Here is a 17438-nt window from a genome sequence, read left to right as displayed (position 1 = left end):
GGCAGGGGTCCAATTAGGCTCTTTAAGGCCATAGCGAGCAATTGGATTTTTATCTTAAAAGCAATTGGTTCCCCTGAAGGGTTGAATGCAGATGACTGAAGTGATCCAATTCACATTTTTAAAATCATTTTGCTGCTGAATATAAATGGATTGTAGATCAAGAAGATGGAGGTTGTTATAAGAATGTATGTGAAAAATGTTGACTTCACAAATGGAGAGCAGAAGTCTGGGGTGAGATCTGTTCTCAGGAGTCAATGATGGTAGGATATGGTGTTCAGGGGAGGGAGAGATAGACTGAAGTTTCTGGAATTACTATATGGTGAAGTTGGTAGAGAGACAATGTTTCATGGAGAAAAGCAAGCATTCTATTTGAACATACCATGTTTGAGATATCTGAGACCTCCCAGTGTTGCATACAGCAGGCAGTTAGAGATGCAGGATTAGAGCTGGAAATATATTTGAGAAGCATCAGTATAGAAATGGCATTAAACCCATGAAAATTAATGAGACCATCTAGGAAGAAGCAGGAGAGAGAAAAAAAAAAAGATCTTGCACTGAGCCCTAAGATATCATATACTTGAGATTTCGGGTAGAAGAGAAGTCAGCATCTGGGAAAGAGAAAGACACAGGCTGTGGTAGAAGTTGAGAGAACAGAGTACTCCAAAGAGAGGTCAACTGCCAGCCATTGCAAGAGGACTCACAACCCAAAGCTGCAGTCACATTGTCCAAGCTCTCTCAGTAAAGAGTTGGGAGAACTTGGGCACTCAATGTCTCTGTGCTCCGTGTGCCTTATTAAATGCAAACGTGTTCTTACTCACAGTTTTATTTATCCTTAAGCTTTTTTTCCAGTTAAACATTGAGGTTTAGACTAAAAAACTATTAATATAATAAAGGCTAATTATTTTTACAATGCCTTTAGCTTGTGCTGGTTTTTTTCTTCCTTCACAAAAAGATTTTGCTTTATTGTTTAGGAAAAAAAGGGAAAAAAAGAAACCCTACCCAAAGCTCTCTGAATCATCCTGAGTCGAAAGAGTGGTCTGTCCTCATCACCTCATTAAGATACTTGACAATAATTCACAGATCTTTGGGGATAATCTGCAGGTTTTCAAATACTGCCTGGAATAGTAATAAACACTGTATTTTTAAAAATAGTGTTACTGTTACATGGTTCCCTCAGGCAATTAGCCTGTGTTGCTTGCCACAAGTTGCCCTGCTTCTATCCCCAGAGAGTAAGCACTTGGTCTGTCTGTTCAGAATTATCATGTATTTCCTTCTTACCTCTAGGTAGGTCACTAGATTACTCTGTGAACAGTGGGCATTAAACAACCATTAAAAAAAAAGCCTAAATATGTGCAAAATACAGCTGTTAATATTTCTCAAGAGCACTGAGTCATATTGAGTCATATTATGTGAAATTATAAAATAGTATCAGAAAAGGCACTTTACATACCATAATAGTCATTTTATAAAGTTCAATTTGGCAATTCCAAGCCACATTTAATTTTCTTTGAAAATTCCCACACGGCAGAAAGATATTGCTCTTTGTGGCTTTCAAGTCTATTTCAGAGAACTGTAAAATGACAACCTTTTGGAATTAGCCCTTTTTCTATAAATAGACACTAAATCACTTTGCCAAATAAAGTCACATATGCATTTTCATTAAAATAAATATAAAATAATAAATAATTTTGCTATGTAACCATTCTGGGATCTATGAAAATTAAAATTCTGTATTACAGCGCAGTATGAATCATTTGTAGTTCTTCATCTTCACTGATAGGTGGGGCTAGTAATTTCTGTATTAATTACAATATTTTAGCATGTTAAAATCTGTATCTAGATGAAGCAGATACTTCAAAGCTTCAAAACTGATGAAACTGCATACATCTCTTTAAGGGATAAAACTGTTTGCATTAATATGTGAAATATACTACTAAAATACCCCCTGCTGATTTCATAGGCTTTGTAGGGAGTTATGCATAATTTTCTGAAAATTAAAGGACTGAGGATCAGTATTTATGATGATAAAAATTAGATCTCAAGAACTATTTTAAAAACTTGGACGATTCTTCTAAAATGGAATTTTAAAAATTCAGCTCAACAATTATTTAACACATGCCTGAGGTAGAAGACCAGAGTAGACTCAGAAGATCAGAATTTGAGATTCAGCTGCACTTACCAGCACCATAATAGGGCACACTTGATATCTTTGTAAACCTATCACAGAACTGAAATGAGAATTAAGTGAAGTAGCCTGGGAAACTTTGTAAATAATAGATTGTAACCTAACTGCCATGCAACATATATATTCAGGATAGCACTAGTGCCAAGTAATTCAACTTCATTTGTCTCCAAGTTAATGAAAACAGATAGATACAAGCCGACTTTAATAGGTAGCTTCCATGTTCCTCTAAAGGAAAGGCAAGGTACAATGGCAAAAATTCTGAGCAAAGATTTGGTGGTAATTTGGATCCCAAAAATTGATGAGAAAATCATTACATGGCACACTATAACCTTAGTAAGCTGAACTCTAAGAAAACGAAATCCTGCCAGTCTACATCAAGAGCAGGGTTTAACCCATTGCATCATTAATGTTGTGTAGCTTTGCATCTATTTATTGTGATTATTTTAGTAAATAGCCATACGAAAACTGTAAAATTAAGCTTTATACTCAGATTCATCTTCCATTTATTTAAATAAGCTCATAAAATTAACATACAGTGGTTAACTTAAAAAATAATTTACCCTGAGGGCCCATGAGATCAGAACTCAGAAAAGAAAAAACTTAAAATCTTCTTTCTGAACTTTGCTACGTGATCATAGGGTAAGTCAAATGACCTCCTTCACAGTAAAACAGTAACAATCTCATTCACATAAGAACACTATGAGGAGTCAATGAAATAATTAATATAACTGTGAATGAACGTCTTTCCCAGTATGCTGTGGAATATAAGGATTCTGAATCAAGAGTTTAGGCTTTCAAACTACACTTCGATGCTACGTAGGGCAAATCACCTTACCTCTTTGGGAGTCACTTTCCAATTTTCTAAAGCTAGGAGCTATGTCAGATTATCTCACAGTTCTTTTTAACATAGTTCTAAGAGAAGGTGGTTGGGTTTTCCATTGAGATTTCTATGAAAAATTCATTCACCGATTTCACTCATATCATATCTGCAGTTACTTGGTTTTCTGTTAGCTTTATTTTATTTTTAAAGATTTTATTTATTTATTTGACAGAGATCACAAGTAGGCAGAGAGGCAGGCAGAGAGAGAGAGAGAGGAGGAAGCAGGCTCCCTGCTGAGCAGAGAGCCCGATGTGGGACTTGATCCCAGCACCCTGAGATCATGACCTGGGCCGAAGGCAGAGGCTTAACCCACTGAGCCACCCAGGCACCCCTCTGTTAGCTTTATTTTAAACTTACTATTCTGAGAAATAAAAAAATGTTATGATTCGCTTGTGATCAAGGCAACAATTTGAAAAAAGAGTAGAGTCAGAAAAGCTAAATTCTCCTATACAGCAGAATAATTTCAATCCTTCTTTGTTTTGTTTTGTTGTTTCCTCTGTTTTAATAGAATTCATACTTGAGTCTTTGTACTTAGATGAAACCACCCTAGGCAAGTCAAATGATCTCTCAACATGGACTGTTCTTAAAAAGCAGGCTCTGGACGTAGGCTTGTGGATTGAAATCCTAATTCCACTACTTTATAGCTATGCAGCCTTGGATAAATTGCTGACCCTCTCTGAGCCTTTATCTTTGTAACAATTAATGAGACAATAGCTGTAAAGCACTCAACTGTGAAGCCTGGTACTTTGGGAAAAGCTCAATGAATGTTAGCTATTCTTATTATTATCATGTTTATTTCCCTTCCTTTTCATCCTTACCTTTCCAGGTACTGCAAGAAGAGGCTACAATAACTGGAGCATGAAGAGGCAGTAAGAAAACTATGGGAAAGCGAACAAGAAGTGGCAACTAACACTTCCAGGGCAGGGGACCAGGAAGAGCAGCTACCATACATGTCCAGAAACTTAGATTGGATCTGGGTTCCACAATTTTCTAGCTTTGTGAATATCAATTAATTTATATCACCTAAGTTTTTGTTTTCTCCGCTCTGAGACTAGTAATATTTATATGGTAAAACTGTTAGTGAAAGGCTCAAAAACAAATATTCGCTATACGCGAAAACACTTCCCGAACTCTAAACAAGGCGGTTTTTCTCATTGACTGGATCCGTGTAGAGGGGGGCAGAAGAATTGGATTTGCTCTGGCCTCCTCACTGCAAACTGTGCGCCTATCCTTTTACCTCTCTGGCCCGTTCATCCGCTAGATCATTAGGGTAGTAACGGCCACCATTGATTACGGGCCTAATGCATGCCGTGCATTGCACTGTGTTCTGAGTCTGCACACCAGGCGACTTTTATCATTTAGTTCCTGCAATTTTACGTTCCTGCAAAAAATATCTCCATTTAACAGATGAAAAACTAAGGTTGAAAGAATTTAGAAACCTGCCATCCGGCACCTACAATGCTAACATTCTAAAAACATCTATCATGAGGGGCGCCTGGGTGGCTCAGAGGGTTAAAGCCTCTGCCTTTGGCTCAGGTCATGATCCCAGGGTCCTCGGATCGAGCCCCGCATCGGGCTCTCTGCTCAGCGGGGAGCCTGCTTCCGAGCTCCTCTCTCTGCCTGTCTCTCTACCTACTTGTGATCTCTATCTGTCAAATGAATAAATAAAAAAATCTTTTAAAAAAATAAAAATAAAAAAATAAAAACATCTATCATGAGAAAATCGTTAGCAACCAATAGTTTTGCCTCTAATCATTGGCTTTCCCGCAATTATCCACAGAGAGGAATTAAGCATGGCTAACTGCGAGATTTCACCTCGGAGCGCTTCCGTGCTCCAAGATCCTCTGACTCGCCCCTCTGCTTTCTGGTCCAGGCCCCGCCTCGTTCCCGCCCCCCCCGCCCCCCCCGGCCGCTCTGGCCACCGCCCACCCAGGAGAGACCCCGCCCCCACCCCCCTCCCCGGCCTTCACACCATCAAGGGCGAAAAGCGCTCACACCCAGCCTGCACCGCGCTTAGCGAGACTCGACGCATGCGCTTTGTGTACGCCCAGATTTCCTTTCTGTCCTCAGCGCTTCCGGCGAGGTACATCCGACCAATAAGGTGGGCTCGGAGGCGGGCCTTAATGCTCCCCGCTCCCGCCCCCCCACTTCCTTTTCCGCGGATGATTTAAGAGCAGCGCGAAAAGTCCGTGGTAGGACTGGGACTGTTGCGCGGGGCTGCATGGCTGGTTCTGGGACGCTGAGCGCTTTCCGTCTCCCGCCGTTGCCCACGATTCGAGAAATCATTAAGTTATTCAGGCTGCAAGCAGCGAAGCAGCTATCCCAGAATTTTCTCCTGGACTTGAGGCTGACAGGTGGCTGTCTTCTCAGTGCTCCTCCGCATCCCCGGGGACGTGGGCAGGGCGTTTCGCGCGGACCCTGCGGGCGCGTGTCTGGGGTCAGGCAGTGTGCAGGGGGCCTTAGGTCAGGTCCTTCTACCGCTTTGTGCTGAAAGGAGCGCAGGAGACGCGTGGAATGTCTTGTTCGCCGACATAATGGCGTGCTCGCGGGCGTTCGCCGTGGGCTGGGGAAGGCAAGTTGTGCAGACGCCGAGCAGACACTAGGGGAGGCAGGGGTCGCGTAGCGTGAAAGGCGGTTGTGGAAATTCGAATCTCGGTGTGTTAACACTAATGAAAGGGTACTGCGTGTGTGGCTAGTTTGGCTTCTCATGCAATGTAAAGTTACCAATTTAAATTAGTGCGAAGAATTTTTAAGTAACATTGAAAAAGTATCACTCCTGGGATTACGTTATTTAAATGTTTACTTGTTGAATCCAAAACCCTCGAGGGCGCAATATTCAGTAAATACATGTCAGAGAAGCTACTGTGTGCTAGTGATGGAGATGCAATTTGGGAGTGAACCAGCCAAAAGTCTGTCCTCAGGGAGCTTACATTTTTAGCGAGTTTATATTCCCACCCCTATTTTAAGTCACTTTCTGTAAGGTAAGATTTACATGCAATAAAATTAACCAGTTGGAAGTGTAGGGTTTGATGAGTTGTGACAGACGTATACCCCATTTAACCGCCACCCCATAGCTTGGTGATACTTTCTTCTGAAAAGTGAGGTTGCAAGAATAAATAATATGTATTACAAATATGTCCACTAGTTCACTGTTGGAATATTTACCGTATTTGAGGTTTTGATATTTAGTTCCATTTTGGTGCCTCTCGAGAAGCTGAAAGATAGGAGAGATCATACACAAATAGTTCATTTTCAGTTAAGTATAGTCCACAAGCCATCAATAAGATGTCTTATTTCTTGGATGTGGAGCCTTTATTCTGCTAGTAGAAATACAACATTGGGTAAAATAGCTTAACTAAGCTTCAACTTCTCATCTGTTAGTTGGAGGAAGACCCCCCCCCCCATTACAAGATCTTTAAAGGGTTACCCACCGCTAAAATTCTTTAGTTCTAGTAGTAACTAGAACCAGCTTTGTCTGCCAGTCATTAGTCACATTCTGTAGGTATAAAATACCATTCTTAAGACGGAAAATATAGGTCTTTATATTTTTATGTAGAAAAAAAGTCCTTTGTTTACAGATTCTGGAATCTGGGTACTATTCCCTTTTCTCTGGGAACCAAAGTGAAGGGAGATTAAAGTACTTGGTTTGAGGTGAGAAGCTCAGGTGGGAACAGATGCTTCCTGAATTGACAGTGCCACTTTGATATTCATTTGTATTTGTGCCTGAAAAGTTTGAGGACAGAGCCCCTAACCTCTCAACTATACTAGCTCTCCGTTTAAGAGAATGAGAATATTAAATGCATAATGTCTGTGATTAATGTATCAGTTGTGTTCCTTCTTAAAGGCATTGGTCTGTAGTAGAGGAAGGATTGCTTTAGAATTTACATCTGAGCTGAATTCAGCTCTCTTCCATTTGCTTTCTAGATGACCTTGCACAATGAAACAATAAGGAGGAAATAGAAAAGTTTAAAGAAGTTAAATTGGGATAGTAGTTCTTAATGTGTTGGAAGGATTGTGAGATGCAAGTGAGAAAGCATGTAAAGCACCTAAAAGAAATGGTTGGTGAGCATATGCTAATTCCCTCTGAGCACCAGTTAAAAGACAAAACTATTTTCGGGTGCCTGGGTGGCTCAGTCAGTTTAGTGTTCCTCTCTTGATTTCCACTCAGGTCATGATTTTGAGGTGGTGAGTCTGCTTGAGACTCTCTCCCTCTCCCCCTCCTCCTCACTCTTTCTCTAAATAAAATAAATCTTAAAAAAAAAAAAAAGACAAAACCATTTTTGCTTTCTATTTGGGGTTTTAAGCCTACAAAAATGGTACTATACAGTCTCCGTGAACACTGCAAGGAAGTGCTGGTATGTTTTCAGTGGCTAAATTTCCACTATCCCAGGAGGCCCAGTTACTTGGATTTTAGTATCTCAGTCAATAAGACCAGCCCATCATATGTTTTTTCAGAAGTGATAGTTGGTTGCAGTGAATCCTCTGTAATCTTTTTCATTCTTTCTTTTTTTTGTTGTTTTTAATAGATTCTATTTATTTGACAGAGATCACAAGTAGGCAGAGAGGCAGGCAGAGAGAGGAGGAAGCAGGCTCCCCGCTGAGCAGAGAGCCAATGAGGGGCTTGATTCCAGGACTTTGAGATCATGACCTGAGCTGAAGGCAGAGGCTTTAACGCTCTGAGCCACCCAGATGTCCCCTTTTTCATTATTTCTTAAGGTCAGCTAAGTTAAAGAGGTTAATTTAAGACATTAACTTTTCCTTATTAATTTGCATATTTGCAAAGCTTACAACAACTCCACTTAAGTTTAACTTTTTCCTAAAAATGACCAAGAATCTATATTTCTGCTAGTCCTATGTTCTAGGGACTTGTTGCTGTGGCCATTTGGACCAGCTAGATGTCTACAGGTAAAAGTGAGACTGCCAGCACTTTTTGCTTTGGGATTTCAAACTAGCAGCATTGGAAATTCTGAATGTAAAAGTAGTCTTACTTATTCAAATATTCAGTATTTGGCACCTGTAGAGAGATGGTGAGTGCTTACCTGGTCGGTTCTTAGGAACTGATTGATTGGTTTGGTGGAGGAAAATACAGTATTAACTATATTTAATTTAGGATGTTTGTCATGATAATCCTATTTTTGTTAAGGGACTGATAATACAATTCAACTGTGTTGTGATCATATAGTGAATGGCCACTATATGTTGGTTTAGGTTGAGTTAAATAATCAGACAAATATGGTATAGAGGATTCCTTGAATAACTGTTGATGAGAATCTATAGAGATTATTACATTTTGCACACTGAAATTTATCAAAATCATTAAAACGTTTTCTTTTTTCCTAGATAAAATTGTAAGGAAAGCTGGGAATCTGACAGATGCTTACGTGTATGAAGTGGGCCCTGGGCCAGGGGGAATCACAAGATCCATTCTTAATGCCAATGTTGCTGAACTTTTGGTGGTTGAAAAGGATAGTCGATTTATTCCTGGATTACAGGTAAGATACTTAAAATATCTTTTTTAGGAAGCCAAAAAAAAAAAAAAAAAAAAAAAAACCGACTTCAATCTTCAGGCTATGATTTTTTCTTTTTTAATATTTTATTTATTCATTTGACAGAGAGAGAGATCACAAGTAGGCAGGGAGACAGGCAGAGAGAGAGGAGGAAGCTGGCCCTCGGCGGAGCCGAGAGCCTGATGCAGGCCTGGATCCCAGGATTCTGGGATCATGACCCGGGCGGAAGGCAGAGGCTTTAACCCACTGAGCCACCCAGGCGCCCCCAGGCTATGATTCTTAAACCTCAGGATATCCAGGGATCTCCTTGGTGGCTCTTCAAACTGCAGATCTCCAGGCCCCATTCCAGAGATTTTGATTCCATAGTCTCAAGAGGTCTAGGAATTGCATTTCTAACAAGTATCCCAGCGTGTTGGTTAATAGACCACTTCTTGAATAAACCTGTGTTAATGCATCAGTGCTAGACAAACTACTTGCTTTGTGTGATCTTTTTTTTTTAAATCTACTAGCGGTGCAAGTTCTGGCCCACTCCTTCAAAAATAAGTAAATAATGCCAGTAATGACTGAGTTATTGGCATGATTTATGAGAACTTCATTTAGATCGAGAAAATCACTCTACAAGCAAAAGATGGCGAAAACATATGCTTTTTAAAGAGATTAATTGTTAAGTTTAAGCATTTGGTAAGAACTAAGTGAAGAAATGAAATACCACTGTACACAGAGATTTAAGATGAAGTTTGAATAAAGTGTTACATGCATCTTTAAAACAGTAGGTGCCATTGTTATATGAGAAATATTTGAGGGAACTGGGCATGTTTCATTTGGAGAAGAGGAGCCTTGGGTGCTTATTTTGATTTCTAAAAAAAGACTAGTACAAATAGTACAAATAGGTGGGAATCGAGGGAGGCAGGTGTGGATTTAAAATAAGGAGGGACTTATATTTTTTAAATGGTGGCAAATAGTGAAACCCATTTTATCAGGGATTTTGTAAAGGGAATTCTTCCTAGCGGGGCACTTAATGGCTGAAGGGCCTTTGTTTGATTCCTCTGTAATTCTAAAACTTTAGAAGAGCCCTTAGCCTTTGGCTTAGATGAGTAGCAATTTGTTAAGTGACTCCAACACAATAATGAAGTTATCAGCATTATTACTTTCACACAAGAGACAAATTGGCTTAAAATTGGTACAGTCTAATGCTTGTATGTGCAATAATTGAAAAATGTTTCATTTCTACCGGAACAGTTTGAGGAAATTTGTTTGAAAAATCTAGGGACTTTGTGTGCACGCAACTGATTTTTTTGTTTAGAAACTTAGTGATTTCTTATTATTGGGCTACATTTTGTTTTATGCTTTAAAAATATATTTAGTTTTATCTAACTTTACTATTGACAGAATTGACAGAGTTAGTTTCAGATTTATAACTTTATTTTGCAATTCTCATATGGTACATATTCCTTGATGCAGAATGTTAATAGCGATTTTTGCTTTGAACCACCTTCTTCTTTGAAGAACTGTAACTCAGTTAGAGGTGAAAGTGTGAATATCTTATTTTTGGTGAGATCCTGAGGTAGTGGAAAGAAGCTGATTAACACTGTGATTCCGTTCAGGTTTTTTCATCTAGCCCTTTTTGGACATTGGGAATACTCATCTGACTTTTAGGCACTTGAAGAGACTTCCTAACCCTCAATCTTACCATCAACATGTTATACGTGGTTCTTTCTCATGAGGCAAGGAGGTGAATCAAATTTCTGTTCATCCCCACCTTAATTTACATATTCTCCTTTCCTGATCTCAACTAAAGATCTTTGAAGACAAACTATTTAAAAGGCAACTACACGCGTCTCTTTTCAGCTGCCCCACCAAGACCCTGCACTCTTAACCCGTCTTGTTTTGTCTTATTAAATTGACCATCTGATACACTATATTTTTTTATTTGTTATCTACCTTACTCCTCTGGAATGTCAGTACCAAGAGCATGGAGATTTTTGTGTGTTTTGTTTCGTGCTCTACCACATATAACCATGGCTGGCAGATAGCAGGTGTTGGGTAATGTCTTATATGGGAAAATAAAAGGTTGACTATGTGCATAATATATCTAATCAACCAACTAAATGTGTCATTTAATAGTGAAAATAAATAATTGTGCAGCATTGATTATTAAAAAGTTTTGTGCTCTTTTTTTAAATATAAATTTATTTCAAGGTAAATTGCTCTGGAAAAAATGTGTATTTGTCTTATCTGTTTCTGTAGAAGAAGCAAAATTAATTCTTAGTATCTTACATTGCAGGAAAGGAATTTGCCTTAAAAAGAAATGTTGGGTACTAAAATATCAAATAGATCTCTTTTTCCTATAAAGAATGTTTCAATATGTAAAACCACTTTCATTTAGAGGGACTAAATTAATCATAAAACTGAATAAAGGCAGAAGGAGTGATCTATTTTAAGGATTCCATTTTAGTGGTTTCTAAGCTAATAGAACTACGTTTTAAAGAAACTGTAATAATTTATAAAATGTCTTCTAGCTGAAAATATATCATTTGTATTTTAATCCAATTCTCAAGATATCGTCATGAGGCATCTTAGGGTCTTAGGGCAAAGAACATAGTGGTAACATAAGAGTTTCACCATCAGCATGTTGTAAAGTAAAAAAACATGTCTCTTCTAATATGTGAACATATTGTAGGATAGTTTTGTGGTAAAGAACACTGACTTCAGCGTCAGATTGCCTGACTTTGACTTCGGGCTCTATCATTTACTGGTTATATGTCTTCGGGCAGGTAACTATGTCCTCTGTGTCTCAGTTTGCTCCTAGGATTGTAGTGAGGATTAAATGAATGCCTCATACTTACTTAGTTAAGCACTCAATATAATTTTCAATATAAATAAATTATTGTTCTCTGCCTTGGAGATCTGTTCATTAAGGATTGATCAGGAGACTGCTTATCTGGAAAGAGGTATGGGAGAACAGTAAAGTTATTCCTTTGGAACACTATAGAGTATAAATCCCCAGTGCTGTGGAAAGACTGGAGCTTTCTCCCAACTCTTCAAGTTACCATTAGACATCTAGGGTTTCTTTCTCTTAATGTTGGAGCATTCTCTTGTGATTGTGCATTTTGGGGTTTTTTCTTGTTGTTAATTATTTTTTAGTTGCTCATTGTTGTTACATTTTTGTGGCTGGGTGGATTCTCTGCTTGGGAGGGCAGTGAGATTTTTTTGGTACCCCAGAGACTTGAGGTTTCATTAGGTTCTTCCCCCATTTCTGCACTGGAGAGAACAACACAAGTAATCCGCTCTCCTTGAAGTAAGCAATCTGGGTTCTTCATTTTTTTTCCTGTCTTATAAATATGTAAAATCTTTAAAACAATCATATTTATGGAGGGCTTACTGCACTAAGTACTTTGTTTCACAGCTTTACCGAGTATTATTGATGTGCAGTAAACTGCACGTGTTTAAAGTGTACAGATTACCAAATTTTGACAAATGTAGTGTCCTGAAACCATCACCACAGTCAAGATAATGAACATCCGTCACCTTCAGGATTCCTCATTTTCCTTTATGATCCATCCCTCCTTCCTCCCCCTCCCTGTCGTCAGACAGCCATGGTTCTGTTACTATAGGATATTTTCCATTTTTTAGAATTTCATATGAATGGAATTGTACAATGTAAGCTCTTTTTTGTCTTCTGTCTTTTACTGAACATAAGTATTTTGAGATTCATCCATGTTGGGGTGTTTATCAATAGTTCGATTTATTTATCGCTGACCAGTATTCCATTCCTTGGATATGCCACATTTATAAATCCATTCACTAGTTGATGGACTTTGGGTTGTTTTCATTTTTTGGCAATTATGTAAAGAGCTGTCATTAACACTCACATGCAAGTCTTTGTGTGAATATATACTTTTATTTCTCTTGGGAAAGATTAGATGCAGAGTGTCTGAGTCTTATGGTAGGTGTATATTAAACTTTTTGTGAAACTACCAAAACGTTTTACAAAGTAGCTATACCATTTTAACATTCTCCCCAGCCGCGCATGAGAGTTACCTTTATGTCACATGTTCTCACATTTGGTATGATTAATCTTTTTTTTTTTTTTTTAATGGCAATAGCCTTTTTTTTTTTTTTTTAAGATTTTATTTATTTATCTGTCAGAGAGAGAGGGAGAGAGAGCGAGCACAGGCAGACAGAATGGCAGGCAGAGGCAGAGGGAGAAGCAGGCTCCCTGACGAGCAAGGAGCCCAATGTGGAACTCGATCCCAGGACGCTGGGATCATGACCTGAGCCGAAGGCAGCTGCTTAACCAAATGAGCCACCCAGGCGTCCCTGATTAATCTTTTTTAATTGTAACCATCCAAACGAGCATATAGTGGTATCTTAATATGATTTTCCTAATCAGCAATATTGGACATATTTTCTTAAGATTTAATTATGTTTATAAGGAGAGTGTGGGTTGGGGGGCAGAGGGAGAGGAAAAGAGAAAATCCTCAAGCATACTCCTCCCTGAGTGCAGAGCCCAATGTGGGGCTTGAACCCAGGACCCCGAGATCGAAAGTAAGAGTTAGCTGCTTAACCGACTGAGCTGCCCAGGTGCCCCTGGACATGTTTTCATGTGTTTATTTGCCACTTATATATCTTCTCTGGAGAATTATGCAAATATTTTGAGCATTTCTTGTTTTGTCTTCATATTATTGTATTATAAGAAATCTTTATGTAGATTAGATACAGGTATTTTGTCAGATACACGTTTTGTAGTGCTTTCTACTCAGATGGGACTTACCTTTCCATTTTTGACATTTAATGGTGTCTTTCAGAGAGTAAAACTTAGTTTTAATGAAGTACAGTTTATCAAATTTTTCTTTTTGAATTTGATGCTTTTTGCATCTTATATTAAAAAATAATTGTCAAAACAAGAACTAAGAATTTCCATGTTTTCTTCTAGATGTTTTATAGCTTTATTAAGTTTTTCATGTAGGTTTATGATATATTTTTGAGTTGCCTTTTGTGTGTAGTGTGAGGTGTAGGAGTAGAGGTTCATTATTTTTCACCATTGTTGAAAATTTTATCTTTTCTTCATTGAATTGCCTTGATCCTATTGTCAAAAATCAACTGGTCTTATATATGGTGGTCTGTTTCTGTACTTCCAGTTCTTTATTGTTGATATGTAGGTCTGTTTTCTTCACTGTGACTAACCTGTATTGATTCCCATAGCTTTATAGTAAGACTTGAGAGCAGGTAATATAAGTCTTCCAACCTTACCTTTCTTTTCCAAAATTGTTTTGGCTCTTCTATAGAAGAGCCATTTCCATATAGTTTTAAAATGAGATCATCAATTTCCTTTTTTTTAAAAGCCTGATGGGACTTTGATTGGGTTTGGATTAAAACTGTAGTTCACTGTGAGGAAAATTAGCATCTTAATGGCATTAAGCTTCTGATCTGTAAACATGGTATGTCTCCCTGTAGGTTTCCTTCAGTTTCTCTCAACAGTGTTTTGTAGTTCTAAGTATACAAGTCTTGCATATCTTTTGTCAAATTTACCCCTATGTCCTTCTTTTTGATGCCATTGTATTTGGTATTGGTTTTTAATTTCCATTCGTTTGTTGCTACTGTGTGGAAATACCATCTCTTTTGACGTGGACTTTGTGTCCTGCAGCCTTCTTGTGCTCACTTCTTTGTGGCTATTTTGTAGATTTCTTAGGATTTTCTGCATGTGTTATCATTTCATCTGCAGTAAAGACTGTTTTACCTTCTCCATTTCAGTATCTTTGCCTCTATTTCTTCTTGTCTTGGCTAGAATCTCCAGTACAGTGTGAATGGAACTAGGAGTACACATCCTTGCCTGTCCCTGACCTCATGGAAGGCATTCAGACTTTCACCCTTGAATATGATGTTAGCTGTAGGTTCTTCCTGGATCTCCTTTTTCAGACTGAGGAAGGTCCCTCTGTTCCTGGTTTGCTGAGAGATCATGGTGCTTTGTTTGGTTTTTGTTTTTGTTTTAAATAATGGGTGTTGAGTTTGCAGAAATACTTTTCCTGTGTTTAATGAGATAATAATGTGGCTTTTTTTTTTTTTTTTTAGTTAAAATAATGAATTTTATTGTTTTGGGGGGTTTTTTTCCCTAATGGTAAACCAACCATCTGTAGAATCTTCAGTGATCTCTTTTCTCTCTCATTCAATATTGGTAATTTGTGTATTTCTCTTTTTTTCTTTTCAGTCTTACAGTATATTGGTGAACTTTATTGATCTCAAAAAAGAACAACAAAAAAGCTCTTGATTTCATTGATCAATTTTGGGTTCTGTTTTCTATTTGATTTCTGCCCTGAAATCCTCATGTTATGCTGCTTCCTTGAAATTTACTTTGTTCCTTCTATAGTTTTTTAAGGTGGAAGCTGAAGTGGTTTCTTTGAGGCCTTTATTTTCTTATAGGTGTTTAGTGCCATAAATATCCTCTCAGTAAAACGTGAGATTTTGGTAGGTTGTGTTTTCATTTTCACTCATAATGAATGAAATTTACCAATTTACTTAAAAATTTTTTTTGCAATATTAGACCTAAAGAAAGACTTCTGAAAGACGTTAGAATTCCTATATAAACCTTCAGCTCTAATTTCCCTTTCAATTTCTTATTTGACTTGTTGGGTCCTTTCGTTTTTCACCTTTTGGAGACCACCTGCATTTATTAGCCTGAGGAAGAACCTCAGATATAGAAGCTTCTATATCTACTATTGACTTTAATCCTTCCGCTTCACTCTTACTAAGGCCCTTGTGATTGATTATGTTGGGTCTACCCAGATAATCTAGGATAATCTCCCCATATTGGGATCTTTAATTTAATCACATCTGCAAAGTCCTTTTTACATGTAAGGTAACATAGTCACAGGGATTAAGACATCTTTTGGGGCCAGTAGTCAGCCTGCCTCAATTTTTATCTGTAACTCTGTTTTACTATAGTAATTTATTGATGGTGTATGGTTATACATCTGTAACATATCCCAGCTTATCTTCAGGTAATAAAATACCACTTTATGTATAGCATACAAATGTTAAGGTAGTGTGTTTGTGTTTCTCCTTGTAGGCCTTTGTACTATTGTCATATATTTTACTTCTCCATATGTTGTAAAGTTCACAGTACAATGTTATTTTTGCTTTAAAGTCAATTCTATATTAAAAGAGATTTCAATACAGTTGACTTTTGAACAATGTGGGGGTTAGTGGTGCTGACTCGCACATAGATGAAAATCCACATATAACTTTGGACTCCCCAGGAACTTAACTAGTAAAGTCTGCTGTTAACTGGAAGCCTTACCAATAGCCAATCAATTAATGCATACTTTGTATGTTACATGTGTTATGTGCTGTATTCTTATAATAAAGTAAGCTAGAGAAAGGAAAACGTTACTTAGAAAATCATAAGGAAAGGCATCTGGGGGCTCACTCAGTTAGGCATCTTAATCTTGGTTTCAGCTCAGGTACTGATCTCAGGGTCCTGAGATCAAGCCCCACATCAGGCTCCACACTCAGCATGGAGTTTGCTTGTCGCTCTCCTTCTGATCCTTCCCCTGTGTGTGCACACACTCTCTATCTCTCAAAATCTTTAAAAAAAAAAAAAAAAGGAAGAGAGAATATATTTACAGTGCTGTAAGAAATCTTCATGTAAGTGGACCAACCAGTGCTATTCAAACTCTGTTGTTAAAGGGTCAACTATAATAAGAAACACTGTTACATATTTATACATTTGGTTACTTTTTTTTTTTTTTTTTTTTTTTGGTATTATGTAGATTCCATGTGCAGCATGGAGCCCAGCACAGGGCTTGAACTCAGGACCCTGAGATCAAGAGCTGGACGCTCCACCAAGTGAGCCACCCTGGTGCCCCCATATGGTTACTATTTTGAGTGCTCCTCATCCATATTTACATTTAGTATTTTTTTCTTTCTACCTGAAAGATTTTCTTTAGCACTTTTTTGTAACTGTGTATCTGTTGGTGACAGAACTTCCAGTGTTTGTATGTCTAAAAAAGTGTTTTATTTCGCCTTTGTTTTTGAAAAACATACTAAGCGTTTTTTTGTTTGTTTGTTTGTTTGCTTTGTTTTTTTTTAGTAGTCAAAAAATGTTGCTCAGCCATCTTCTCATTTGCATTGTTTCTCACAGGAAATCTGTTTTCATTCTTGTCTTTGCCCCTCTGACTTTTTTCTCTGACTTAAGATTTGCTCTCTATCCCTGTTTTTGAGCAGTTTCATCATGGTGCACCTTCGTGTCCTTTTCTTCATGTTCCTCTTGTGTGGGGCACCTGGAGCTTTCTGGATCTGCAGGTCTCCCTGTATCTCCTGCTGTCCAGCATCTGAAAACTGTTGTTTCATCTACGTTGTTCATTTTTTTATCTGTTTAAGCCAGAAGAGACTACGTGGTCTTTTATACTCCATCTTAGCCAGAGTAAGAAGCTCTAGGATTCTTCTTAATTATTATGTGCTTCTTTCATGGAATTTTGGAGACAGTAAGTCATGATTATTGTTAGTATCACCTCTGGCGTTTGTAAGAGGTAAACACTGATTATTTCTACTTAACAGGCAGGATGGAAAGCTCACAGGATTGAGATCAAATAGGCTGGTGTCAGATCTCAGATCTGGCTGGTGTCAGATCTCAGCACATACTAGCTTTGTGATCTTGAGCTTGCTGTTGAAGCAGTTTTAGCTTCAGCTTTCTCATCTGCAGCATGGGACTAATCGCTATTATTTGTGATCCTTGGAGGAAAGATGGAAATTTATGTGAAGAGATTGGCGTCTAAAGAGCCTGGCATACTGCCAGTAGCCAATAAACGGTTGCTATTATAATGATGCTCCTTCCCTGTCATCTTATAAGGGGTATATAATTTAGTCA

At 38.1% G+C, this 17438-nt stretch overlaps 1 protein-coding gene across 3 annotated transcripts in view; it reads left to right on the top strand.

Annotated features, from left to right (window-relative positions):
* The first annotated feature begins 5213 nt into the window (after window positions 1-5213).
* Window positions 5214-17438, top strand: part of TFB1M (transcription factor B1, mitochondrial) — a 72812-nt gene continuing 60587 nt past the window's right edge. For all 3 annotated transcript variants that reach the window (XM_047733402.1, XM_047733401.1, XM_047733400.1), the window contains exons 1-2: window positions 5214-5419; window positions 8406-8557. In XM_047733402.1, the coding sequence (XP_047589358.1) occupies window positions 5287-5419; window positions 8406-8557 (285 nt within the window). In that variant the 5' untranslated portion in view covers window positions 5214-5286. The remainder of the gene's footprint in view (window positions 5420-8405; window positions 8558-17438) is intronic.

Source organism: Lutra lutra, chromosome 6 (genome assembly GCF_902655055.1).
Source record: "Lutra lutra chromosome 6, mLutLut1.2, whole genome shotgun sequence".
In the NCBI taxonomy this organism is placed as follows: Eukaryota; Metazoa; Chordata; class Mammalia; order Carnivora; family Mustelidae; genus Lutra; species Lutra lutra.
Note: the sequence above shows the minus strand (reverse complement) of the source record. Positions and strands in the feature narration are given on the sequence as shown.